Genomic DNA, 27,822 nt, shown 5'->3' with positions numbered 1-27,822 from the left:
GATGACAACACAGAACCCAAGGCATGTTCAAGTTTAGCTCACCATCATAAGGTGATGGTGACTTGCGACACCCTCCATGGGAACCCAATCTTCCAGAAATCAGATGCCATCATTAAGTTTAAATTGTTAAGACATCAATTTCTAGGCTACAGCTTATGAAAATTTTCCTCAGAAGAGGACTAAGGCATTCTTTCCTGCTGTAATAACAGTGAAGTTTCTAAAAGAGGATGAACTAATGTTCTTTCCACAAAGAACTTACTAAGGAAAAAAATCTCATGCAGTACCAGTTATAAGATTTTTTGGAAGTAATTCTTCCTAGGAGTTAACATGAAGTCACCTCGTAAAAGTATCAACAGGCCAAACCATTAGGCCAGCAAATGAAATTCAACCCACTTTATTTCCATACATCACTGAATAAAGCATCTCAATCCTGGAGAGAGTTTACTTTAAACAAAATCATCTCACTTAAGGGTACCTATGCAAGTGCAAACTCTGCAAGAAGACTAGAAGTTGTGAAGACATTAAGCCTTCCCAGGAAGTCTCACATTTATAGTTTTATGTATGTTCCTTGTAAACTTTATGAACAATAAAGAACTTACTAATATCTTTAATGAGTAGGAAGTGTGTTGCCAAGTGATCTGCCAGGTCAGCAAGTGCCTCAGGAGCACCCTGGGCCCGAGGGCTCTGCTCAGCCGCTCAGCATGGTCACCACATCAGGCAGCCTGGCCTCCTGCTGACTGCAGCTGGCAGGTCCCTGGCACTCAGCCACACTCCCTGGGATCACCCTTTTTCCTTAAGAATTGCTAAAAACAATACAAAATTAACAGAAAGTGGTTCTTTAGCTGATACCAAAGAACCACCAAGCTACCCCTGGTGGACACCCCAGCAACGTTCCTGCGGTCCAGGCCAGGAAAACACAAGTGGTTCCAGGAGAGAGCAGCCCCATAACTCCCCTTGGTGCTCCAGTAGGCCCTAATGGAACAGGAGCAGCGGGCACTACCACCGGCGGAGCAGAAAAGCGAATCACGCAAAGCTGCAGTACAATCTCCCGCCCAAAAGAAATGCCACAAGCAGGCAATAAATAGACCGCCGCATGCAAATGAGCAGTTTTCTGACCAATGGAATCCTGGGCCATGTCCAAAGGCCCGAGCTATAGAGCCCTCCATTGGCTCTCTTTTAGCCAATCATCAGCCAGATCTCGGGTCGCCTCTCACCCTCTGACGGACGCCGGCTGCCGTCTCTTCCTTTACGTTTCGCTTTCGTCACCGGCCCCGCGCCGCGCTTTGTTTGGCTTGGTTGGCGTCCAGGCCCCGCCTCCCGCCTCGCTCCCTCTTGCCGCCAACCAATGGGGTGCCTCGCTTGCGGTCTCGGGGCGGGGAGTGCCGGCGCGCTCAGCTGGGCCCGCGCGCGGCGTCCTGCCCCGCCCCCTCGGCCCGGCGCAGGGTGACGAGGAAGCGGAACCGCGGCGGCCGGGAGCTGATCGGGGCCCGCTCTGCGGCCGGGGGCGACGGCGGAGCGCGGCCGAACCCGGGACGCCAGGGAGCCGCGGGTCCGGCTGCGGGCGCAGAGGCCTAACGGAGAGCCGGCGGTGCCGGCACCGTGGCCGCGGTTTCGGAGTAGCCCGGGGAAGAGAGGTCGCCTCTCCGGCCGGGAGCGGGGCTGCCGCCGCCAGCAAAGCTGGGAGGGCCGCTGGGCTGGGCCGCGGTTGGACGCGCCGGCCTCCCCCCGAGCTGGCGGGTCTGGGGCGCAGCCTGGGCGTGCCTGGGACTGTGGAGGACGGAAGACCCGGGGCTACCACCGGCGGGAGAGCTGGAGCGCGGAGGCTGCGGGGCGGCATTGATGCGGCAGGTGAGCTCGGGGCTTGGGACGGAGCCTCCCGTGGGGCGGAGCGGGCTGCGGGGGGAAGGGAGAAACGGACCCTTGGCAGCCGCGGGGCGTGCGCGTCCCTGGGGACCCGGCACCGCCCGGCCCAGCTCGCCGGGCCGTCCATCTACCAGGTGCGGCGGCGCTGGGTCTGCGGGGAAAGCAGCTCCCCTGAGGGAGCCGGGCTGAGGTAGGAGGCAGAGTGAAGGGACGGCGACTAAGTATGAAAGTCTAGAGGACCCAAGTGGTAAGGTTGAGAAGATTTTCGCTTTGGAAGAGAAAGGAAAAGCAGATGCAATGTGAAAGCCAAAGGAGAAAGCAGCTGAAATGGGTGAACTGGGTGCAGGGCACTGCCAGAGGGTTTGGGCAGGACACTGTAAGGAGCCGGGCGTTGGGAAGTGGGGCATATATTGGGATTTGCTACCCTGCTCTTGTAAGCAGCTATCCCCAAGAGGTGTTTCTTTGGTATCCCCCTACTAATTATTGGGTGATTCCAATGGAGGCATCATTTAGTTTGCAGTAACAAAACTGAACTTGAGATCAAGGAAGTTTAAGCCTTACTTAAGTGAAGTTTTTGAGCACAGCCTATCAGAAGATTTCTGTCCTCAAAATAACTGAAAACACTACATTTTTTGTTGTGTGAAGAGCAAGTTTGTCTTTGCAATTAGGGACCTGTCAGGTGAAGAGTTAACCAAGTTTTACTATGAGCTTAGATCCACAGTTCAAGTGAGTTTATTGAGCGTTTGCAAAGAATGGGATGTTGCCCAACATAATTCTGAATTGGTAGATTCAGTGGTTTAGCTGAAAATCATTAGAGGGAAAAGTATCAGTTTAATAGTAGGAACACAATCCATAAACTGTAATCACACAGATTTCTACACCATATAATGCTGATGCGTCATGTTTATCTTAAACCACATTATTCTGGTGTTAGCCTAATCCGTAGTAATTTCATTCTTTATTTGTGATGTTCAGGATTTCTTTGTCATATTGGGGTTTATCTTTTCCCTTAATTAAAGTTGGACTGTGGCTCCTGCTCTGGTGATAAGGTAGCTGCATTGCAACTGCTGTTTTTTTTCTGGTTTGCTGTAAGTGGTTTCTTTCTTGGAAGTTGACTTATTTTAGATGTAGTGTCAATGAGATTTTTACACTTTAAGAAAACAAACAAACAAAACAGTTGTTGAGTTTTAGCAGATAATATGACTTAAAGCCTTAAGCTTGTGTGTGTGTGTGTGTATCTGGCATTTTGTTCCAAGTGTTAAGAAAAACTTTGGTATTGAGAAGATTGATGAAGTTAGGCACAGAGTGAGCGGCAGCCCCAGATGTCAGATTTGGCATTAAAGTTGCTCGACGATGCCTCTTAGAAAGTCCAGGAGTTGGTCCTCCAGCACACGATGCTTTAAAAGTTTCTTGGCCAAGAGGTCACAGCATCACCACGAGCTGCACGGTCCCCATCCCAGCGAGGTGGTAAAAGCCGCTTCAGATGCCTGCGGAGTTTGTTGCCCTTCAAAATTAAAAAAATAATAATAAATGGGGTCACGTTAATTGAACAAAAAAAAGAAGGCTGGAAGCTGCTGACAGGGCCAGGCAGCAGCGGCCGGCCCGGGTTGCCAGGCCGGCTCCGGGCGCGGGTCGGTCCGCGGGGCCGGCGGTGACAGCGGCCGGGCCGCAGCGCGATGCTCGGGGCAGAGGAGGCGGCCGGGCGTGGGGCCGCCCGGCGGGGAGCGGCGGAGAGGTGCCGGGGCTTCGGCGGGGGTGGGGGCGGAGGGGGAGCTGGAAATCTCGGTAGCCTCGGCCAGTCCCAGCCCCAGAGACACACGCACAGAGAGAGGAGGAGAAGCCGCCGCCGCCGCCGCATCTGGGAACATGAATTCCCCCCCCGCGGCAGGTCGGATCGCCTCGGCTGCATGGTGAGGAGGAAGAGGAGCCCCCCTGGGCCCGAGGAGCCGCGGAAGGGGTAGGATGGGGGGCGAGCAGCCGGGCCGGCCCGGCCGCGCTGCCCCGCTCCGCGGGCTCGGCCGTTGCCTTTCCTCTCAGCTCTGCCGAGCGCTTCCACACGCCCGAGTTTGGCCGGGCGATTTCTCCGCCAAAGGCGCCCCGAAGCCCTTCGGGAGGGTGCCGGAGGGCTGCCGGGGGGTCCCGGCTGCCTTTTGGGCCGCTTTGGGGGGGGTTCCGGCGGGGCTTTCCCCCTCCCGCCCTCGGCACAGGTTGTTGGGTCGGGACAGCAAACGAAAGGGGATTTAGTAACAAACAACGGCGGCCATGTTGAGAGGAATTTCTGCAGCTAAACTTCTCCCCTCTCAGTCCAGGGATTTCTCTCCCTCTCTGGGGGGCTCCCTGGCCTGACTTTGTGCCCCCCTCTTTTCTCTCTCTTCTCCCCAACAGGATGACAGTGAAACTGGGAGAGAGCAGCGGGGAGGAAGGGGTGAAAAAGCTGGGCAAGAGAGCAGGAGGAGATGAGGAGTCCCTGGAAGAAGAAGGGGCAGGAGGAGGAGGAGAGGCAGCTCCAGGCAGCAGCAGCACAAAGAAAGAAGAGAAGATTATTAACAACAACACTAACAGCAGCCCCCCACCGAACCCCAGCTTATCACAGGCCCCGGCCTCCCTCCAGCCCTCCCACAGCCAGGACCAGCATCATTTTCTCAGGTCCAGCGTCAGACCTCAGAGCAAGAGGCTGAAGAAGGATTCCCAGGCATCCTCCTCGGTTGGCAGCAGCACTGCTGCAAAAGGCAAAGGTACCGTGTTTTGACACCTTTAAAACACACTGGCAAGAGGGGTGCTGGGGTGGGGGAGTCACCTGTGGGTTTAGGAGTTGTTGTTCTCCTCCTGTAGATGCCATCTTTTGTTTGGTTTTGAGGAAGGTGTTTTGGGGCTTGTTTCTCACAGTAGCTGGAATCTTCTTTGTGTCCCAAGGCTCCAGCTTCTTTGCTGCCCACTGTTCCCTGTGCACTTGCAGAACTGGGGGGCTTGGATGTGGATGTGGAGGAGGAAAAATTCTCCATTATTGAAGCAAACCTTTAATTCCTGCATTTCATTTCTCCTGAGTTTTAGAAAATTCCTGTATTTTGGTTAGGAAATTAGACTCCAGCTCGCTGTGTAATCAAATGGCTGCACTCTGAATTCTGTTCTTGGATAACAAAATATGCACTGGGTGCTAGTTAAAAAGGGGAAAAAAAACAACTCACAAGGCAGAGGTGGTTTCTCACAGTTATTTCTATGGCTGTTTTATCCAAAGAACCATGTTGGAAACAGCTATGAAATATACATATTGGCATATTTGTTTCTAAGGTTTTGTGGGCCCTGCATTATTGTTTCGGAACAGTTTGAGCATTTCCATCTGATTGAAGTTTATTGTTTTGTATACATCTGAATACCTTTATGTATGTACATACCTACAGAGGCTTTGTCACTTTAGCATTGTAGATAAGAACTAGACTTTTTTCAAAGCTGTTTCTTAACTTGTGTAGCCGGAAGACAGCAAGGATATCTGAATATCTTGGTGCTATTGTGTGTGCTCAGCAGTCACTGGATGACACCTGGCACTGTAGTGGAGCTGCACCTGAGACTCATTCTGGATACCCTGTGCAAAAGTATTCGAGTTTTATTTTCTGTTTATTTTTGAGAAAAACAATATTTGGAGATTTCTTCAACATTTGAAATAACAGAGTTTACTCCTGTATGCTAAAATGAAGTTAAACTCCATATTAGCATAAATGTGTCTTCAAGATTACCTCACTCTTTGATCTATTGCAGTGGTATGCACATGCTGGACATTAGGTAAACATTATTAATTATGATAGTTTTCTGTTCCAGTAATGAAACAGTGCGAATCATGATATTTTAATTATTGCCACGTCATGAAAAAATTATTGAACTCGATTGCTTGACAGTTAGTTTATATAATTTACAAAAGTATTTTTGAATACCTTAATTAACTTTTTAAGTTAAAAACTCCGGTTTGTGATGTTGAAGGTTGGAACAAAATGCCTATGTAATTTTTCTCCCAGTTGCATTAAACCGAATAAACAAACAGATGGAATACCCAGGAGTGTTTAGCTACAGATAATTATTTCAAGGGTTGTAAACAGTATTAAAAGCAAGGAAGTGTTTCTTTGGCATACATATTGTCCATGATTGACAAGTTGAATATATGCATTTGAAATTACTCTGTTGCTTTGAAAGTGTATACGCGTGTGAACAAAATACACGTATGTTTGTGCATGTGCATATTCATGTTTGTATGTTTGTACATAGACATGCATTTCCAATTTTAGAGCAGCAGAACGATTTTTAACTAGGTGTATTGACACAGTCGAAAACCAAACTTTATGTATTTTGCAATTTGGATTCCAAAATAACCCCAATAAAATTATATGCAAAATGGAAAATATTATTTCAGTAATCGGTCATAGATAGTGCTTGTAGTCGCTGCACCTGACTATGTTGTCGGGTTTAGGCAAACTTCTTAAATCATTGGGGGTGACAGCAGTGGAATTATGGCTATACTTTCACTTTTTGAATTGTAAGACCAGCCACAGCTCTGCCTGGCTAGTTTTTATGTGAATGCATCAAAGTTGATTTCTCCGATACAGTTGAGATTACAACTGTCAGATCTTGGAGAACAGAGCCATGGCGTGAGATCCTTTCTAATTTGAGTTCTTTACATTCAGGGTTGTATACTGAGAGGTTTTCCAGGCTTGTCTGAATTCTCCCTAGTGTTATGTCTTGTGATTAGAATTTATAGGGCTTTGCATTCCGAGTGAAGTGTCTCACAGCATGAGCTGCCAATAGGGAACTCAGGGAGGAGTGAAGATTACTAATAAAGGTTGGACTTAAATCCTTTCACTTGCTGTCCCACCAACTTTCCTTTCCCTCTGTAAGTACAAACATGACCAAAAGCTCCAATGCATGTGTTTGAGCTCAGCTCTGAAAACTGGAAGCTTTTCCATTTTGCATGTCCCAGTCAAGGTGGTAGCTGCAAAGGTAATTTTACCATTGGCCAGCAGGAGTGTATAGACCACACTTGCTCTGTCCATCCAGTGAAACCAGAAACTTGTTTTTATCATGGTCTTCAATAATGCTTTGTAACTGTTAACGTTTATTAAAGTGGTCCCACTTTTAGAATCTGTATATTCTAGTGAAAACTCTTCCAAGGGCTATTATTAAGGAGTATAATCAATAAACTTAATTGTTGGTTTTTTTTTCAAATTTCAGTTGCTCAGCAGGCATTGGCGTGTCCTGATCATGTCTTTTAAAAAGTTTTGAAAATATGATTATTTTCTGTCTGCTATGGATCCCTTTTCACATTCAGCATTTGTGCTTTTAGGGTGCTGCTTTGTAGCAGACAAGTTATTGATAAAGTAAACTTAACTGTAAACTGTAGGAAGAGTTTGCTCAGCAGCTGCAGACTTTTCAACTTTACCTTACTATGGTTCAGGGAAGATTGTCAATAATACTCGAATTCTGCCTAGTAGGATGTCTAAAAATTCTGATGTTTTTCACATTACCCTGACATAGTCTTTAATTGCATTTTTGGATTCTGTTTCTTGTTTTTCATGTACTGAGTTGCATTTCTGAGTTTAGGTCAAAAATGACATAGAAAGTAGCACAGCAAAATTAAGTTTGAAAACTGTATTGCCTCAAAAAGCCAATACGTTTTGAATTGCTGAAAAGTTTATCGAATTTTCTGCACAAATAACTAAATCTATGCTTTTAAGAATAATAATTATTATTGTTTTCAAATGGTGGTCAACTTTTTGTTGTATTTTCAAATTCATAGTCTACACCTCAAATTCTGCACAGTTTTTGAAGTATTAATTCTTGAAAGTCTTAAAGTAACTTGCATGAAATCAGCGGAAGAACTTGAAGGAGTCGTGGTATGGAGGCAGTTTATCATGAGAGTTCAAAAGCAGGTGGGTTTATTGAGGGAAAGAAAACAGACCAATATAGGGTTGCTGAAAAAGAGGGATTTCTGAGAACTAATATCTCACTTACAAATACTCACATGGTTGCTGAGTGCAGGTTTTAAGGTGTGTTTTGAGGCTTTTTTCCATGAAGCAAGAGTGGTGAGAATATCCATGTGGATGTTGTGACCACATCAGTAAAAGCATATGTGGAATATTTTGCCATCATGTGCTGTAGATTTAGTTTGAACTAGAGTGTTCCCATTCTCTGTTTTTACTCATTTTCTGAATGCAGAATAAAGTCAGGAGGAAATAGTAGCAAAGTCTAATGGTAATGAACTGAAGCTTGAAGACATCTTTCATGCTGTTGCTCTAGATTTATTCACAAAATGTGTAGAATGGCCCAAACCAGTGTTTGGATTTGTTTTGCAGTAATAAGCAGTTCTCTCTTGAAAAAAAGAATTATCAATCCAAAAGCATTAGCTGAATTAAAATGTTCCATCTTTTGACAGTGTATAAAACTTGCTAGAAAGCAGTCCGGTTTGTTTCAGCCCATCAAAGTTGCATGTCCCGTAGCACGTGGATTAAATTAACTACTGTCCTCTCCTGTGGGAGAGGATGTGTATACCAAGATACCCGATGTAGGTACTTAGAATACAATTTTATCTTCTCAAATTTGTAGGCTGCAGAATCAATTGTACCTTCGTTTGAAATGTCACTCCTCCAGCATTATTTCTCTAGGGCATGAATGACTGTTAAAAAACTACTGGCACGACCCCTTGTTCTGATATTCTCCTTAATCCTCTTCATATTGTTTACAATTGCTACTCTCCTTCCATCCTATCTTGACGTGTTTTCATTCATTCTTTGCCCTCCTATTTACCCCAGTTCCCCGTCCTTTCCTTTGTAAGTGGCTCAGGGTCAGAACCCCACAGGATCTCGTCCCACACTACTAAGGCAGAAAATGTGGTTGAGATGATGTTGTGCCATTCGCAGATAAATGAAGATCTAATAATGGGGCATATAGATGGGTAGAGATCACTGGATAAAAGGAATTAATAATTTTCTCTGGAACATTGGTGTTTGGATCCATGATTTTGTTGGGGGTCGTAGTTCAAAGCCAACTACAGAAACTGGATGTCTTTGCAGACTGTGGGTTGAAATCTGAGTGAAGATGCTGAGAACTTACACATCCAAACTTGCTGCTTTGTACCTGGGGTGCAGGGGCTGGTGCTCCACTGTGGCTAGAGTGAAGGGAGGGAATTGTCGTGGCTGTTCTTGTGGGGGAGGCTGGTCCAGTGGTTGGGTGATGCAGGATAAGTGGACAGAGTGAGAATGACCATGTTGTCTTTGTCTTGTCTTCAGTGTCCTCCTTTTATCAATGATTTTACTTAGAACAAGCACATAAGCAGATTATTAGAGCAAACCTCCTTGCTCGCTCCAGCAGCTCTGCGGCAGGAATGGTTTGGGGAGCCTTGATGGACCTTATTGTTTTCATAGATTGCTTAAGTTGTAAATAATCTGTTGTTGGGAATTAGTGACCATCATCATCATCATCATCTATCATTAGGGGGAGGATGAAAACTTGGTAGCTGTTTTGTATGTTAGAAGAATCTCATACAGTAAGATTGAAAGACCGAATTTATGGGGTGTAATTTAATGGTGTATGACTATTCTTTTGCCTTTTATCCTCAATTATTTTCTAATACCGTGTTTTAGAATATACTGCATTACATTGTCTTAGCAAGATCAAATAAACTCTAAGAGTGGATTGTGGTAACCCAATGATAAATACTACTGTCCACAGTAGTAGGAAAGTTTTTGCAGAGGGATGACATAGGAAATTTCCTGGAAGTAAGGTACCTCTGGAGAGGTGACAGGATGTTAGAGTTTTTACATCTTCATATACTTCATATACTCTAAGCAACTGTCTGGATAGTAATTTATTTGTGTTTAAAACAAGGATGTTATAAACTTCCCAGGACTACAGTTTCTCTTGTAGAATAGTAAATATATAGAAAGGAACAAAAGAGCAATTACGAGCTACTTATCCTTTGTAGGAGTTGAATCAGTGGAGCCCTAAGCATAGGAAATGTAAGTTACTGAGAATGGTTGCATTTTATGGAAAAAATGGGGTGCACTTTTGGAAAGTCTCCCTGGTTTCTAGATTAACATTCTAATAATCTCTTACAGTGTCAAACCAAGCATGAGATTCAGTTTGATTTCTATTGTGAATAAACCAGAGATTAAAGATTAGTTTATAATGTTTTTACCAATTAAGATGTCTTTGAAAGACTAATCATTTTGGAGGTGACTTTGAGATTTTATATCTTTTAAAAAAAAAGTTATTTGCCTATGTATTTTGGGTGAAATATCTTGGAAAAAACCTGACATAAATGGGAGTGCTGAAGGAGGAAATTCTGAGTTCCTCACTTATCTCTATCCATGAATCCTGCCATTGGTTTGATGTTCACTCTGGTCATGGTTTTTTGCAGCAGCAGATAATGGAGGGACCGCATCTGGTGGCGCATCAGGAATTCCTCCCAGCAATCCTGCTGGGAATTCCAAGTCATCAGCACGGAACCTTGGCTCCTCGGCCGGGGAGAAGGAGGAAGGAAAGAAGGTCAGACGGCAGTGGGAGTCATGGAGCACAGAGGACAAAAATACTTTCTTCGAGGGACTGTATGAGGTATGCGTAGAAGCAAATAACAAGCTTAGATGGCTTCATTTTAGTATCTGGATATTGCTAAAGAAGGTTGATTCAGTTGAAATTTGCAGGAGCAAAATACGTATGTACACATGCGTTTATTAGTCTGTGCATGTGTGTCTCTACAGTTGGCTATAAACTGGCTGTCAGTCAAAGCCACCATACAAAAGTGTCAAGCTTTTTGTTGTTGTTGTTTTGAAATACACAGGAAATATTTGAGTTTTGTTAATGAATGTTTATAACAATTTCAATTATTTTTCAATTATGGTTCTTTATACATAAAATTAAATTTTCCTCTTTTGAACTCCAAGGATTTTATAGGAATTGGCTAGTTTTAAAGGGACACACAGTGACCATTGAAATCTAATTTCCTGCTAAGAACCTCGAAGTCCTTCATATTGTTCGAGTTGTCTTAATATGTAAGTTTGGTTTTGAGTATTTGGATTTGTTTGATTTATTCTTCAGCATGGGAAGGATTTTGAAGCTATCCAGAACAACATTGCCCTGAAATACAAGAAGAAAAGCAAACCAGCAAGCATGGTGAAGAATAAGGAACAGGTTCGCCATTTCTACTACCGCACCTGGCACAAGATCTCAAAGTACATTGACTTTGATAATGGTTAGTATGGAATGGAATGGAATGGAATGGAATGGAATGGAATGGGCTCAGTGCAGAGCTCATGGTCTCGTGAGGGTTGGAGTTCCGCCTTTTAGTGCCACTGTGGAGGGCAGGAATTCTATATGTGTTTTCTTGGGGGCATCTATATGTTTCTTTTAGAAATTGTAAACATTTAAGTGATTCTGGAGTTAGCTTTATTATGAATTAGCTGTATTTTGCATATTGAACTGTTGCGTATTTTTTTAAATGCTGTGGAAGCTGCTTTGTTTTTTCTCTAGTCTAAAAAAGATTGCATTTCCCTGATATCTAACTCACCGAAAGAAAATTGGTGAACCCATCTCATTATAGTGTTTCTCAAAACAGAACTTAGTCTTCCCTCTGGTGAGGTGTTTCTCTCATAATTGAAAATACAAATAATCTCATTTTCAGTGTTGAAATTAGTATCTGCAGTGTTGCTGTGTGTGAGTATCTGTTGGCTGCATGTCACATCTTTTCTACTTTTCAGTATTTTCTCAAGGGCTGAAGAAATCCTCCCTGGAGCTTTATGGCTTAATCTGCTATGGGGAACTGAGGAAGAAGATTGGGGGATGTGAGTATGAATGAATTAATATTATTTTTATATGGTAGAATCACAAGTGTTTACCCTTGAAGTTGGCAATGTCTAGTACAGTTTCACTTTGGAGTTATTTGGAATTTATGTTCAATGTATTATATTGCAGTATTCTGTGGTACCGTTTTTTCATTAGACATATTTCTATTTTTAAATACTTTCTTAGACATTAGTCCCTTTTTCTTTGACAGATATCTTTAGCTTTTGCTATCTATGGAATGCAGGGCATGTATTATAATACCCACAGATTGCAGGTAAATGTATACTCACCTTAGATTATCTGTCTTGTTTTATTATTCTTGAAAACTAAGCAATTGAATGTGTGAATGATATAATCTGCACCCACAATTAGTTCTGCTTATGCAGTCAAAATCTAGGATGGTGCATTTTTTTAAGTCATTCTCTAAATCTTTTGCTTATTGAACCCTGAAGATGAAAAAGCATTACAAATCATCATCAGAAATGACAACTGTACTGGGCAGCCAAGATGTGTTCTGACCTTATTGATCCCAGAGGCTGGTTTTGTCTGTAAGGATGAGCGTAGACGGATGAGTATGTGCCATACCAATGCTCGCCCATTTTCTGGAAGTTGATTAGTTGTATTAGAAAGAGATCTGAACTTAGGCTTATTACCATGTTCGTAGAATCACAGAATAATTTGGGTTGGAAAGGATCTTCAAAGCTCATCCAGTGCCACCCCTGCCATGAGCAGGGACATCTTCACCAGCTCAGGTTGCTCAGAGCCCCGTCCAGCCTGGCCTGGGATGTCTCCAGTGATGGGGCATCCACCACCTCTCTGGGCAACCTGGGCCACGCTCTCACCACCCTCATTGTAAAAGGTGTCTTCCTTATGTTTAATCTGAATTTTCCCCCTTTTAGTTTAAATCCATCACTCCTTGTCCTTCTGCAACAGTCCCTACTAAAAAGTCTGTCCCCATCATTCTTAGAAGCCCTCTTTAAGGCTGCAGTAAGGTCTCCTCGGAGCCTTCTGTTCACCAGCTGAACACCCCAACTCTCTCAGCCTGTCCTCCCAGCAGAGCTGTTCCAGCCTCGGATCATTTCTGTGGCTCTTCTGGCCCCTCTCCAGCAGGTCCATGTCTGTCCTGTGCTGAGGAACCAGAGCTGGACCAGCACTGCAGGGGCTCTCACCGAAGCGGAGTAGGGCAGGAATCACCTCCCTGACCTGTTGGCCACGCTGCTTTTTGTGCAGCCTGGGATCCAGTTCATGTGCCCTTTATGGCTTCCAGACAAGGGCGAGCTCTGCTGTGGCTGGCTTGGAGAACAGGCAGAGGAACATGGCTGTGCACACTGGGCCATGCACACATTCCTTCTTATCGGTGTGGGTTTTTTCATTTGTTTTCAAGCTTTTCGTAGAGTTGGTGTTCTGTCATAGTGCATATACTACATATTTTGTTTAAGTTGTAAGATACGGGAAATCATCAAAATGCTTTCAATTCTTTGTCAAGTCATACTAGCTGCAAAGTGAAAGACAATAAAGCTTTAATGAGTGGATGTGTACAATTGCTAATAGAACCATGCTATTTTGGCAGATTTTTTTGGTTGTTGTTATATTGTTTCCTTACCTGTTATTTTTATTGTAATGTGTCATGAACAACTGTTGCGATTGCTCAAACTGACTTTATTCTGTTTGTACAAAGATCTCCAATATATTAACTCATCTTGGAGAAGCAATTTTGAACTGTTTCATGACACAGAAGATGTAGAGGCAAGACAGGTTGCATTGTCAGTAGAAATCAGTGTTTCTTGCGTATATCTGTGTCTTGTCTTAAAAAGCATCAACAGACCCTCCTTGCTATGGCTGGGAATAGGGTTTCACACAGTCACCATGGCAATGCACGCATACTCGGTGCCTGTCTTTTTATAACTTGGATATTGGTTACGTATTTTCCCCACTGTCACTTGGAAAATTCTATTTTCCAAGACCAAATGGACTTAAGCTGCAGCCTCTACACCCAGTTTATGAGAGGTCTCCTCTGCAGCTGGTGAAAATAGTTTCTTTTACTTTTTTTTTCTTTCCCTCTTATAGTATTCACTCCTGTCTTCTCAGAAATCAAGATGACTTTGTATTGAGATACCAAAACATGTCAGGAATATTTTCAGCATTTCCAGAGGGAGGTTAAATGTTTGGTAAATAAACGTGGACCTAACTATTGTAAGGAATATATTATAAATCAAGTTACCGTAATGCCCATTTAAAAATGTGCTGTATAGAAGAAAGGTGTGGCTTATAAGTGTGTTTTATTATTTTTATTTACTTACTGCATTCAGCACTGTGAGGGCTCGATGGTCTTTCTCTGTGCTGTGCTGCCTTAGCAACAGAGATTGAGCAGGAAGATGAGGAAGCTTTTCTTTTTAATACTGCAGTGTCAGATTAATGCCCAGCAACCCAAGATGACTGAACCACCTAAACTAGGGTCATTTAATCTGTGAGTAAATATGATTTTCATGGCAAATACCATGTAAAGCTTACACATTATGAGAACAGAAAGATTTAAGGAAGGGTATGTTCTAGATCAGAATCATTTCAGTTGGAAAGGACCTTTAAGATCATTGAGTCCAACCATTAACCTAAACCATGTTCGTAAGCACCACATCTACACATATTTTAAAATTGTCCAGGGATGGCGACTCCACTACATCGCTGGGCAGCCTGTTCCAGTTCTTGACAACCCTTTCAATGAGCAAATGTGTCCTAATATCCAATCTAAATCTCCCCTGGTACAACTTGAGACTTTTTCCTCTTGTCCTATCACTTGTTATTTATGTTCATTAATCCTGTGTGAGAATAAAATAGCTTTGGAAAGCAAATAGGATGAAGAAAAAGGTTGTGACAATATCACTTGAAATCCTAATTCACCATGTTATCCTATTTCATCTAAAGGTATGGATGACAAGAACGCAGCTAAACTCAATGAGCTCATTCAAGCCGGGTGAGTAAGAACTTATTCCTGAAACTCTTAAAACTGGTTGTTCAGCACCCTGGTTGTTGAATTGGTCATCGAGTGTCTAGGGGGCATTTCTTATATTTATAGAGCTGCAGTTTGCCATTTTCCATCCTTAGTTTGTTTGGTATGGCTTTTTTCCCCTTCCCCTTTTCCATGAAGCCATTAATTGTTATTAGTAAGAAATGATGGGTGAAATTTAAGAATATAATGACATGAGAATTCTTTACAGAAGTTACAGAATTCTAACTCTGTTGATTCACTATAGGGAATATAGAATCAGAACAGAATCATAGAATCATTTAGGTTGGAAAAGACCTTTAAGATCACAGACGCCAACCATTAACCTGACACTGCGAAGTCCACCACTAAACCATTTCCCTGAGAGCCATGTCTAAACGCCTTTTAAACCCCTCCAGGAATGGTGACTCTACCACTTCCTTGGGCAGCCTGTTCCAGTACCTGACAACCCTTTCCATGAAGAAGTTTCTCCTAATATCCAATCTAAACCTCCCCTGGTGCAACTCAAGGCCATTTCTTCTTGTCTTATCACTCGTTACTTGGGAGAAGAGACCAACACCCTCGATGCTACAATCTCCTTTCAGGCAGTTGCAGACAGTGATAAGGTCTCCCCTCAGCCTCCTTCTCTCCAGGCTCAACCCCCCCAGTTCCCTCAGCTGCTCCTCATCAGACTTGTGCTCCAGCCCCTTCACCAGCTCAGTTCCCTTCTCTGAACTCTCTCCAGAACCTCAAGGTCTCTCTTGTTATGAGGGGCCACAAACCGAACCCAGGATTCCAGGTGCGGCCTCATCAGCGCCAAGTACAGGGGGCCGGTTGCTGCCCTGGTCCTGCTGGCCACACTGCTCCTGATACAAGCCAGGATGCTCTTGACCTTCTTGGCCACCTGGGCACACTGGTGGCTCATGTTGACCAACCCTTCCCTTGAAATTAGAAGAGAAATTTGGGATTGGCTTGGGTTTTGTACAGTTAAAAAAAAAAATCTTAGCAGTGAATTTTTTCATATAACAAAATGATTCTTAAGGGAAATTACTTTTTTAAATTGGAGTTATCAGTTAAAGTGGGCCTGGGGTGAGTGCTTTTTCCCTAGTGTCCTGAATATCTCTAGAGTTCACGATATACAGTCAGTTTGGTCTCTGTTGTACTGGAAAGCCTTTCTAATAGTGTGTCATCCAAATAGACTAAACCATAATAAATAAGACTGACTTGGCAAGCTGTAGCATCAGTCTAGCACTTTGCATGATTAAGACCTTAGTTCTTCTAATTAGTTGTTAATGAGGGCTGATGATTTCTATGAAGTCTAGGTGTTCTGTTGTAGACTGTTTCCTTTTTACTGTACTTTTCTTTCGAATTAGTAGAACTATTCTTTTTCCAGCCTCCCAGCCGTAGATTTCAGTTAGGAAACTGCAGTCTCTAAATATATCTAATTTTACATTAGTTTATAGAATAACTTATTATCAGACTCTCTCTAGACTGCTTGAAGCCCATCATACTTTATGAAAAAGGGAATTAGGGGAATTATTCCTGGCTTTCCAAGCAGAACACCTGAATCTAGAGAGCTGGGATGCTACTTCTAACATGTATCTTGGCGACAGTGGAAATAAAAGTATCGGTTGCTGTAATTGTGGAAGAGTGCTGTAGCACTAGGGTGAAAACTTCTACATGATGTTTTTAATGTTGTTTTGTCAAATTCATGTATGTTCTGTGTCCCTTCATTTACTGAACAGTGTATTTTCCTTGCTGACTTCTGAACTGTGCCGTTTGCTCTCAGTAATCGGGAAACACAGTAGTTCCTGCTCCTCTAAGTGCTATCAGCAGTTTTGCATTTGTTCTCTTTCCTCTAATATGGTTTTCCTCATAGATTTTATTATTTATTTTAATATATCTTCTGTGACATGTTTTTCTCACTTTTTTCTGGCTTTTATCCTAGGTTTTGGTGGGTGGTTTTTTTCCTCTATCTGCCTTTAAAGCACAGATAGAAATGCAGCCGGGAGCTGATGATGCTGATCTGTTTTTCATTTGTGAGCTGCTCTGTGGTGGTAACAGAGCTGAGGTGCAGCTGAGCAGGAGGTAGACAAATTGATCAGGAAAAACCACCAGGAAGCTTTCTGACCAACTGCTTAGGCTCTTGAAGAGAAATAGAAAAATGTACAGCGGCACTTTTCTTTTTCCTTCTTTTTCTTGATCAAAGTAGCTCAGCCGTTCTAGGTGGATCAAATGGCCTTTTGAGCATTTAGGCCCTTCTTTCAGTCACCTTCAAGTCATATGATGGAACAATTTCCACAAAGCTTGTCGGTTTAGATAGTCATATCAGTTAATTTAAGAAGAAATAATGTTTCTCCCCACAAACCCCTTCTCACTTATACCCTTACACTGTCAAAGCTACAATAATAATAATAATAATAATAATAATAATAATAATAATAATGCTATTTCTGACTAGCTAAAATCAAAATGCAGGAGGAGAGTCTGAGGTCACACAAGTAGTCAAAGGAATTTGCTGTCCTGAGGTAGTGTAAATTTGCAGTTGAGCAACCTGTTTCAAGGTGCATTGAATTATTGGATTTATTTTCACTGGCTTTAGTGGATTTTGATTGAGGCTGTTGTGAAACGGTGTTTTCTGCTAGAACAGGAGGGAACATCTAGGCATGTCCTTACTAAGCAAGGAGATCATTACAGCAGTTCTGATTGCTGTAATGCTGTAATTAACTCATTGCAGGAACAAGGAAGACAGTAATTTTGGCTCGTTCATGCAGCAGCTTTGTTTTCCCTACAACTGTTCTATCACATTCCCAGACTTTGTGTTTTCTAGCGGTTGGGTGCATTCGTGCATCGTATCATCTCAACGGGAGCTTTATAAAATGACTTACTGTGATGAACAACATTAGTGGTAATGGAGTAAATGCAGCTTTCATTGAATCCCTGTAGTTAAAAGCAGAAGGGATTTGTTGTGAATCATGAGAATGTTGTTACTTTTGCATAAAACAATCTAACAGGAAGAGTGATTTCTAGGAGCTACAGTAAAAGTCAAAGAGGTTTAGTCCTCAGCTGTTTTTTTCAGTTACTGTTCTTAGAGGAAATAATAATAAGCACTGGACAGAGAAGTGTAATATATATATATAGGTTTTTATTTAATGTAGATAAGCTATGTGAAGTCCTTCAGGTTTTGTACTAGATGCTTTTGTACGAGACTGCAGCTCCTGCCTGCTGGCTGAGACCAACGTTTGGGCTTGTGAAAAGAAGTGGAGATTCTCCACCTAGAGGTTCAGACCCAGGAGGGAAGTTGTCCAAAGACTGACCAGCTGAGTTTGAGAGCAGCAGAACCTGTAGTCGAGTTTCCTGTGTGTACATGGCAGTACCCATTAACTTGACATAAGTGAGTTTGTGTTAATTCATACTGATCTTGTCCTCACTTGTATTGAAACTTAGTTTATTTACACATTTAAAAAAAAAAAAGGAGGGTGCTTGCTGCATGTGATTAAACTTATTTTCAGGAGATTTAGTTTCTAAAAAATGCTGATTTTTCTGATGAAATCATACTTGCACTTTAGTGACAAGAGGATGTTTAATATCATGCATGAAGGCTCATGTGTCCATTGCCATGACCGGGAGGAAGTTTTACCTTTCATTGTTGCCTTATGTCATTGACTAGATACCCACAAGTGTTCCTGTGTCTTCCTCCAAGAGTCTTTCGACTGGCAGAGATAGGCCATTGCACTCGATGGGACCTGCTGTCTTCAAACAGTTCAAGTTGGCGTTAAGTTGAAGGAGGAAAAGTAACAACAATGCTTCTGTTACAGCAGCTGTAGTGTTGTCTGCTGTTGCAGATGTGGAAATAGGAAGCATTATTTAAAACCAGACAAGTAGCTCTTAGGTCTTTTTTATTTTTTCTTAAGTAGCACTATTGCTAGTTTCTCCTTAGCAGTTGAGAGCCTTCTCTTCTTCTAGTCAGTTGTGTCATCACTACTTCTGTGTCGGGGCTCGTTAGGAGGAGTGGGGGCTGACACGTTCCCTTGAGCTTCTGGCAGCTCAGTGCAAGTTGAGGAAATCTGCCTTTCCAGCCCTGGGATATTCAGAATCTGTAGAAGCTCACAGCTTAGGAAGTTGTTTGAGCTGTACTCCTCATCAGCTCCATCTTCTCAGGTCTGGCTTCACTTCTGCTGCCCTTTTGAGAATTTCTCCCTGAGCAGTATAGACAAGTGCTCTTTCTACCTGATGTCTTCTTATCAGCACAGGAAAAAATAAGATCCTGCTGTAGGAATATTCCTCATAATTTCATTTTACTTGCAAAGACTTGTGTTCAATGCTGCTTCTATGCTACCTGATCCTTATTGCTTGAACTATTAGGTAGCAAATACTGCCATGGATGGCTTTAGTCTCAGAGTTTGCCTTTTAAGTCTCTAGAAACAGAGCATTGGGCTGATTGAGTGAAGAACTCAAATAGTTCTACTGTGTGAAAACAAAAATGGTCTCTTGCTCTTAAGCATCTTTATAGTTGTTAATGTGGTATTAAAACCAAAAGACAGTGAAACCGTACTGTAAGAGTTACTTTGTTCAGATTCCCATACAAGCTGTTAGAGCTCATTTCTGCAACAGATATGGTGTTGATATTCCAGAATGGAAGACTCTTCAAAAACTTTTGACTTGTTCTTCCCATAATTAAGAGCTAGGAGTAGAAAGAGGAGGCTAAAGCAGAACTACTTGTCTTTTATGAAGAAGCTATCTCTGAGGTTTCTCTTCAACTGAAGTAACATAATTCCAGTCCGCTTTATAAAATAGCAATCCCTCCCTAAACAGACAGCCCAGTATTGCATGAAAGTCTGGAAGAGAAGGGTCACAAGAGCAGCATTTCTGTAATGAAAAGTAGGGTGATAGAAAAGATTGAAGGCTCTTGTGAATATGCACGGCAAACCCTTTTATTTCTTGTTCATTCCTATAGCCATGACTGCATTTGACTGTGTCCCTAATATATATGTATTCACAAACGTTTGTTAATGGTACCTGTACATACTTCTTTTTCAATGTATTCAGGGCTACGACTGTTCGTTACAAAGGCAGAAACCTTCGCATCAAAGCTCCGATGTGCAGGGCTTTGAAGAAACTCTGTGATCCAGATGGTAAGTGAGAGATGTTGGAATGTGAAAAGGTTTTAAGAGATGGTCAGAAGAATATGAGGGAGAGTAGGCCTGTTTTGATGTGCACATCACTGGCAGGGGGATGTGTGCTATTTCACATTTGTGTTGGTCACAGATATGTCTCTATTGTCTTACTTATCCTGTTTGCTTGTATAATTCCAATAACTTTGGGACCCACCCAGCTCTCTAAGTCCTGGAGTCACTAACTAAATTGAAAAGGAAATAGCTACACCAGCCAAGATCGCTCCTGCTTTACCAGTTGTGCTTTCACTGTATGTGAAGTTCAGTCCCTTGTGCCAGTGAATAAGCAGTAGTATGTTGTTTAGCCTTAAGCATTTTAGACTTTTTTTAGCTTCTCCAGTTCAGCTATGTGTGATTTTATTGTTATTATTATTTTTTCTTCCTCTTTCTTTCCCCACACAATAAGTAGAATCAGTGCAGTTTAAAGGTCTGAAATACTGTACTTGTTCAAAGTTTCTTGAGCAGATAGTGTTCTGACCGAGTTGCCCTTGCTTTGACCCATACCCTTTGTGCTTTGTCTCCCTTCAGGCGTCAGTGATGAAGAGGACCAGAAACCAGTACGTCTTCCTCTCAAGGTCCCTGTGGAGTTGCAGCCACGAAATAATCATGCATGGGCTCGAGTACAGAGTCTTGCCCAGAACCCACGTCTTAGGTAATGAAGAACTGATTGTGGTACTCAGAACAGAATAGGGAAATGCATGAGCAGCATTCTACTATCTTCCTACTATCTGCCAACTCGACAGTTCATCTTTGATAATGCAATTTGCTTAAATGTACTTGTTCTGAAGGCTTTGCCCAGCCAGGGTACATGATTGTTGTAAACATGAGGTGTCAGACTTGAAAATTGGATTGCTTTTGTTCTTTGTGTCTTTTAGCTTGAGTAATGATAGAAACTCCTAGAGTTGGAAATAAATATACTTTGTGCTACTTAACGCAGTTGTCAGAGCAGAGCACACGTAAAATAGAGAGATGCGGCACTAGTTCTACTAAAATTTGTATTGAATGTACCATGAAACAGAGGCACAGGAGACAGAAGTAAAACAATGGTCAGAGGCACCTGCACCAAGACTCTGAACGTGTCAACTGCAACACAGTGATACTAGCAGAAAGGAAAGTATTTGTAGCTTAATCTCCTCTCTGCAAAAGGTAGTTGATGCTGTTGTTTCAGTGTCATCGATGGCTCATCATCCTGGTACTTAGATTCAGTCCAAGACTGAGGGCAGAAAATGCAAGGCCTCTGTGATGATTGTTCTTTCAAAGAGAGTACTTGGTTATAATGACCAGAGATCATGCAGAGAGGAGAATGAAGATTTTTAGCATTAGATTTATTTTGTAAAATGCTTTGAGAGCAAAAAGTAAATGTTTGGGATTTTTTTGTGCCCCTTTTGTTCTTTGCTTCAACCACATGAGCGACCACCTCATGTGGTGGTTTTGTGCCTTGCCTGCACTTCTGTCATTTAGCTAAATTGTACCATCTTTTCCTGTCTTCTTCAATCTGGATAAATGTGTATCTTGAATCATGGCAATCAGATTTATCTGATAGGCTCTTAGGTCTTTCTTATTTGTGAATTATCTGGATTTTAAAGTTGCAGGATAACATGTTTTTGTTTTCCTTTGTGTTTTTGTTTGTTTTTCTTAAAGCTTGGGGGTTGGTAGGTGTGTTCTCTGTCCTTGTGTTACAGAATGACAGTTTTTTCCCTTAATTCCCACTCCAGCATCAAGGCTGTGATTTGATCTTGTGCTGACATTGTCTTTGTTCCCTTGGTTTGTTTATCTTGCCTACAGGATGATTGTGGAGTTACATCGGAAGGTCTCCAGCCTCATTGAGTTCCTGAAGCAGAAGTGGGCTCTCCATGAAGTGCGTATTGTATCCTTTTTCTACTTAAGGCTGTTCTGTATGTAAGTGTCCCAGAAGCAATTCCCTTTTTACTCTGAGCTAATTTTTGCATCAGAAATGTGATTCTACCTCATAAATTTACCAGCCTGTGCTTAGGAAAAGTAGAGGTTAGTATCTCAGCATCACTAACAGAGCCTTTCTTGGGAAATCCCATAATATTCCACTTTTACCTCAACATTTTTCTCCTATGTTCCCCTGAAAAGCTGGTTAGTAAGAAATGAAGCTCCATGCCTTTATTTAGTTTCCTAAACAGTGACTTACTCTGTTTTGTTATAGATGGGTGACATCCATGGAAACCTGGATAATAACTGATGATTTTGTTTCCAATTTCAGCAAAGAGATTAAGGCCAGATCTTTCCCCTTGCTTCATGCAGTTTCACCAAATGAAGGCTTAAGCTTCTTGTCTGAGTAGCTGCTACTACCTGTTGTGTATCTGTGTGCTGTTAGAGACATCCCTCCCTCTGAACTTTGATCCCTGTGGTAAAAGGATTTGTGAGTTAACAGCAGTTCTGTTCTCCTGTTGACTGGTTTGCTATATCCTGTTCTTAGTCCTCTAATTCAGGCTGTTCTGTTTAATTTGTGAGCCTGGAAGAAGTAGCAGCATAGCACTTGAAACTTAGAAGGATGTCAAAACATAAAAGATGGAGGTTACTGCACAGAACAGGGAGTCTGTTTTGCTATGCATTGGGGTTTTTTGCTTGGTTTTGTTGAGGGTTGTCAGTGAGTTGGGTTTTTTTACAATTACAATGGTATGTGAAGCAGAGTTGAGTAATTTTGTCTGAAACAGAGATTTAGTTTGTGCTTGTAGCAGGTCTTCGTGTAGACCTTATCACCACAAAAGGAGTTTATTTCTGTTCATGAAGTCTTCATACCTGTGCTGAATAGAGAACATGTCCTTGATCAGTTTATTTTTTTTTTACTTGCAAAATAGGCTGCAAGGTGCTTGTTGGCAAGGGGCAGATGGTTGTTGTATTCTTTGACACATCTTTTTTAGCGTAAAACACTAGAAGAACGGCAGCTTCAAGACTCCAGAGACTCAGAAACAAGAGGCAGCTTCTCAGAGGAGAAAGTGATGCTCCATCTCTTCCCAGGAGAGAACTGTACGCTCACTCCACTGCCTGGGGTAGCCAGAGTGGTCCACTCCAAGGCTTTCTGCACAGTGCATTGGCAGGAAACCGGCAAATGCAAACAGAACACGAAAGAGTCTCACTTACTACCCCCTGCGCAGATCCTGGGCATACAGAGTGGTCAGGGGACAGCTAGGGGACAGCTGAAATACACGCGGGGAACAGAAGGTAAAGGTCTTGGAAGGGCAGAGAGCACTACAGAGTCAAGCAGAATCTCTCAGCCCACAGCTGAAGTTTCTGCAAGCACTGAAGATGGCCCCCCAGAGCCTGGCCTGTTGGAAGGAACAGCCTCGAATCTTGGCATCACTAATTCTCTCCAAAATCCGCCTTCTGGGCTTCAGGATCCAGGAGGGAACCATGAGAAGCTGAGCTCAGTGGCCTTCTGTGTGGAGGGCAGGGAGGCCCTGGGTGGTGACCAGGCAACTGTGCTACCATCATGCAGCACCGCTTGTGCTTGCAGTAAGATCCCTGATGTGGAGGAACTGTCTCTGCTTGATCCATTCCCACGGTACATGAAGTCCTGTCAGGACCTGATTGTCCCAGAGAAATGTTCTTGCACAGACAAACTGCCTGGGAAAGACTCTACTCCAGCATCTGGTGATACTTCTCCTGTGGCTTTTCCAGGCGGGAGGAGCACAGAGACACCTGACTCCTGTTCACAGCTGCCGAGAGGTGGTGTGGCTTCACCCGGCAGTGGCCCATCCAGATACGAAACTCAGGCTAGCCACAGCCAGGGCCAGCAGCTTGATGCTTGTACCAAGGATATAACAGATGCAGTAATGGAGGATTCTCAAGAGAAGCTGGGCTCCTCATTTCCACCTCCACCTCAGGGACAATCTAGTACAAAGTCTCTCAAGGATGACCCAAGCCGGCTCTCTCAACAGGTTAGAGAAGAAGGATGGAGTCTACGAACTTCTGAGAGCCTCACGCTGGCTGAAGTCTACCTCATGATGGGCAAACCGAACAAGTTGCAGCTGGAATATGACTGGTTGGCTGTCTTGGAGCCAGAAGCCCAGGATGCAAGGGAGCCAACATCTGAGTCAAGTGCTGTTCCTGCATGTACCACCCTTCACAAGCAGAGACTCCTAAACTGCCTTTTAAAACTCATCTCTACTGAAGTCAATCCCAAACCAGTAAGTAGCTCTTGTTCATGCTCCAAATGCTAAACTCTTATTTCATCTGGGGAATAATTGCCCTCTCCTGTTTTCATAGTAAGTCAATGACCAGCCTTGTCAAGATCTTGGAGATACCAGTGTTTTAGTTTTTTGTTGTTTGTTGTTTTGGTTTGGTTTTTGGTTGTGGTTTGTTTGTTTTTAGGTTTTGTTGGTTTTTTTTAAAGGCAACAACACGACCGAACTCGTTACAGAGTGGACTTTCTTTTCCTCAGTATGCTGCATTTGCTTTTTACAGTACATTTTTGTTCCTGGTTTGCTGTGAGTCTCAGTTGTATTACAGTGAACATTTAATGTGAGTATGGAAAAGATTAGTCGTAAGGTTAGGTTAGGTGGATGCCTTCTATTCTCTCTCACATTCATAGAACAGCCCAGGTTGGAAGTGACCTTGGCAGATCACCTGGTCCAACCTTTTGTGGGAAGTGGAGCCTGGGTGACAAAGGGAGCCCAGATGGGATTAATATTCTACATGAAAACTGCAACCTTTAATTTCCAGTGTTTATGTAATTCAAGTAACACTAAGTATCAGTGTGAAAAGGATTTATTTCTTTGGGATAGCATAGCAAATGTAACTGTGCCTGCCATAGTGATTTTTGTAAAAGTTGCCAGACTCTAGAATAGTTGTTGAACAGACCCAGAAAAAGATCTTCCTTAGGCAGACAGCAGGGAATGAACTTGCTTTCCTTCTCATGCACTGTAACCAACGTTACAGATTTGCCCCTGTGATAACTGGGCAGCCCTTTCTGCCTAGTGCAACCAGTTGAAACTTAGTAAACATCCTTTTAAAGACCAAAAAGACACTGAATCCAACCTATCTGACCAAATTCCTGTGATGGAGATAAGGTAAGTTAGATATCATTTGCATCATATTGTGGCATAAGATAAAAATATATCACTATTCCCAAACACACATAGTTCTTTGATCTGTCTTTGTTGGTGCAGACTTAACCACCCCAGAAGCTCCTTTTGATCCTGATTTTATAGACATAGAATGTAAGATTTTAAAAAGTTAAAACCATCTCTGCTTAGATACCGCTCCAGATATAGACTTTGTTTAAATTATAAAGGCTTTTGGTCTGACATCTCACAGATATGTGACAGTGTCTCCTCTTTTAGCATCTCCTTCTGGTGACATGTGACAGCCAGAGATGACACTATTAAACAATCACAAACTAGGAAAAAAACACGTCCTTAGGCTTTGATGGGGAGGGATAGAAGACGAGAGGGGAAAAACAGCGGTTTCTATTTGCAAGTGTTTTCCTGTCACTTCTTAGTGTCTTAATCAGAGTAGCTTAGTGCTCCTGAAAAACAATGGAGCTCTTTCAGATATTTACTGTATCATACATTCCAATAAAAAGAAGTAACATAGCCGGTCACTCACCAGTTTGAGTGGTAATTTTATGCCTGTGGTTGCACACAGATTCCTTAAAAGGGGAGCATTTTCTGAAAAAGTGTTTAAACAACTTAAAGAAATAACTGAATAGGTATGGAAAACTAGTAAAGCACCTTACCATGTGCCTCTTGCTATTGCTGTATTACAGTATGAAATAGGAGAAAGGATGGAAAAAATACAAAACTATTGGTCTCTCCTTGATTAGAATTAAGAGCAAAATATTTTTGTCCAGGTGTACTTCCAACAAGAGGAATTAGAATTTGTGAAAATTAGTTTTGCACTGAATTACAAAGAAGACCTTTTCCATTTTTGTGACAAATCTGTGTCTTCTTTTTTTTCTTCTTTTTATGCTGGGGTGGTCCAGCGCACTGTGTGAAGCTTGTTGAGTTTTAACCCAATCGTAACATGAATTAATGATCTGATGACATTTAACACTGCTAAATGCACAGGAAGGGAATTTCTGCTGCCCACCACACACACACACACAGAGGTATTGGTTAGATTACTTAAAGGTATTATAGTATGTCAGGTTTGTATCTTTTTTTAGCTTCCTAAGTAGCATGAGTTTAACAATATATTTGTTTTAACAGTACCCAATGCTCACTAATGTGTCTGCATTTCTAGACGCCCGAGATGAGCTCTGTTGCCACGTCACCTATAAAGCCTGTGCAAGAGGAGCAGTCTCTGACTCCTCCGGGAAAGGTCATTGCCATCAGCACCAGGAGTCCAGGCTGTGCACGAAACCAATCTGCCCTTCGCAACAACAAGACTTTTTCTCCCGGTGCTGCGTCCAGCTCCTCAGGTGAGTGTTCATACAGATCCATTCCAAGAGGTCAGACCGCGGGTACCTCGTACCATGAGGAGCACATACCAATAATGTACCACCGGGAGAATGAGTGTTCTTACTCTTAGGAACTTAACTCTTTAAGAATATTGGTGTGTGATAATTTGCTTTAGAGTTGTCCTAAATTCAATATTTCCTTGAATCCTGCAAAACAAGGCATGTCAATAGTACAGTTGACAATGCAGAAGAACTCCCATGAGTCGCTCCTACAGAAGATGCTGGTGTGTGTTACAGGGTAGGGGATTTCCAGGGAGCGGAGGCTTATGGAGCAGGAGAGTAAATATGTGGTGTAAAGCGTGTTGATAAAGTAAAAATTTTATTTGCCATTCTACCGTCATAAAATATGGCATGATTATGAATTACCTTCTAATAGAAGGTGCAGCTGCTATAACTTGTGAGCTCTAGCCATGCAGACCAAAAATTTCAGTTCTGTTCTCCAGTCCAGTTGCATTTGCCAGCAAATGTTTTATGACTTCAGAAAGTCTGTGAAGGTGTCAGGGTTACTGGGAGTGATTGTGATTCTTATGCTGTCCTTTTCAAACCCATGCTGTAAGAAGCAATGGACCATGAGCAATTTAACTGATGATGCAAAACATACTTGATGCTCTGTGTGGTTTTCATTTTAAAATGATATAGCAATTTAATCTTTGTCTAGAGCTTCACTGCTTCATTGCAGACAAGGACGTACTTACTTAAACATCTAGTAAAAATCCAATAATTTAATAGATCAAACAGATACATTGTTACACTTCAGTGAGATACAGAGGCTTGAAGGACAAATCTTTTTAAATCAGACTTGCAAGTAGAATCAAACTTACTTAGTTTGCAACATTCATTTTTTATGAGATTGTACTTCATGCTTCCGTAATGCCTTGAAAATCCTTCCTGAAGCATTTTAAGGAAGAGTAGGGATCCTCCACAGAGGATCCCAGACAGAAACAGCAACAAGATAACAATACTTTGTATCTGATCCCCTGGAAACAGACACCTGTTCTGTTTACATAGAGCTTCATTGATTCAAAAATAAATATAATTGTCCATGTTACTCTTTGATTCACATCACAGAATTGCAAGTAGGGCTCTGCAGCACTAGGGTTTAACACATTATAATGAAGTGTATAGTCTTGAGAGCAATGCCAGGACTGAAAGATACAGACTCAGTATTCCTGCTTTTGTGCAGTGCTGAAGAGACTGAAGTTGACTTCAGCAGAGCTGTTGCTGGAGCAGAGGAGCAGTAAAAGCATGTTTCAGTACAACTTTCTACCTAATTACTTAGTTTTGCTTCCAAGCATTCTGCCCGGTGTAATACACTGTGCTTGGGCCTCAGGTAGTGGCATTCCACAGGTCACACAGATACCTGAGCAAGTCCAATATCTTCACCCTGAGTTGTGTGGTTTTGGTAGACAAACTGAATGCCTTTTATCAGCCCTGATCAGGGTGTCCTGGATCTGAAACAGGATTGCTTGTGGTCTGGATTGCAGCCTTTAGTATACAGTAATTATCAAGCTGCTTTGTATCCTCACACACAGTGCTATTAAATGACTGCAGTA

General features: G+C 42.5%; 1 protein-coding gene across 2 annotated transcripts in view; it reads left to right on the top strand.

Annotated features, from left to right (window-relative positions):
- The first annotated feature begins 1,454 nt into the window (after positions 1 to 1,454).
- Positions 1,455 to 27,822, top strand: part of CRAMP1 (cramped chromatin regulator homolog 1) — a 40,374-nt gene continuing 14,006 nt past the window's right edge. The window contains exons 1-11 of one of the 2 annotated variants that reach the window (XM_080354056.1): positions 1,455 to 1,848; positions 4,249 to 4,598; positions 10,265 to 10,455; positions 10,939 to 11,092; positions 11,598 to 11,681; positions 14,605 to 14,653; positions 19,715 to 19,800; positions 20,368 to 20,491; positions 21,625 to 21,706; positions 22,731 to 23,996; positions 26,053 to 26,230. In XM_080354056.1, the coding sequence (XP_080210182.1) occupies positions 4,250 to 4,598; positions 10,265 to 10,455; positions 10,939 to 11,092; positions 11,598 to 11,681; positions 14,605 to 14,653; positions 19,715 to 19,800; positions 20,368 to 20,491; positions 21,625 to 21,706; positions 22,731 to 23,996; positions 26,053 to 26,230 (2,563 nt within the window). In that variant the 5' untranslated portion in view covers positions 1,455 to 1,848; position 4,249. Of the gene's footprint in view, positions 1,849 to 4,248; positions 4,599 to 10,261; positions 10,456 to 10,938; positions 11,093 to 11,597; positions 11,682 to 14,604; positions 14,654 to 19,714; positions 19,801 to 20,367; positions 20,492 to 21,624; positions 21,707 to 22,730; positions 23,997 to 26,052; positions 26,231 to 27,822 lie in introns of both variants that reach the window. The other variant, XM_080354055.1, reaches the window with a different exon arrangement.

Source organism: Nesoenas mayeri, assembly GCF_963082525.1.
Source record: "Nesoenas mayeri genome assembly, chromosome: 15".
Classification (NCBI taxonomy): domain Eukaryota; kingdom Metazoa; phylum Chordata; class Aves; order Columbiformes; family Columbidae; genus Nesoenas; species Nesoenas mayeri.
This window is presented reverse-complemented; position numbering and strand designations above follow the sequence as displayed.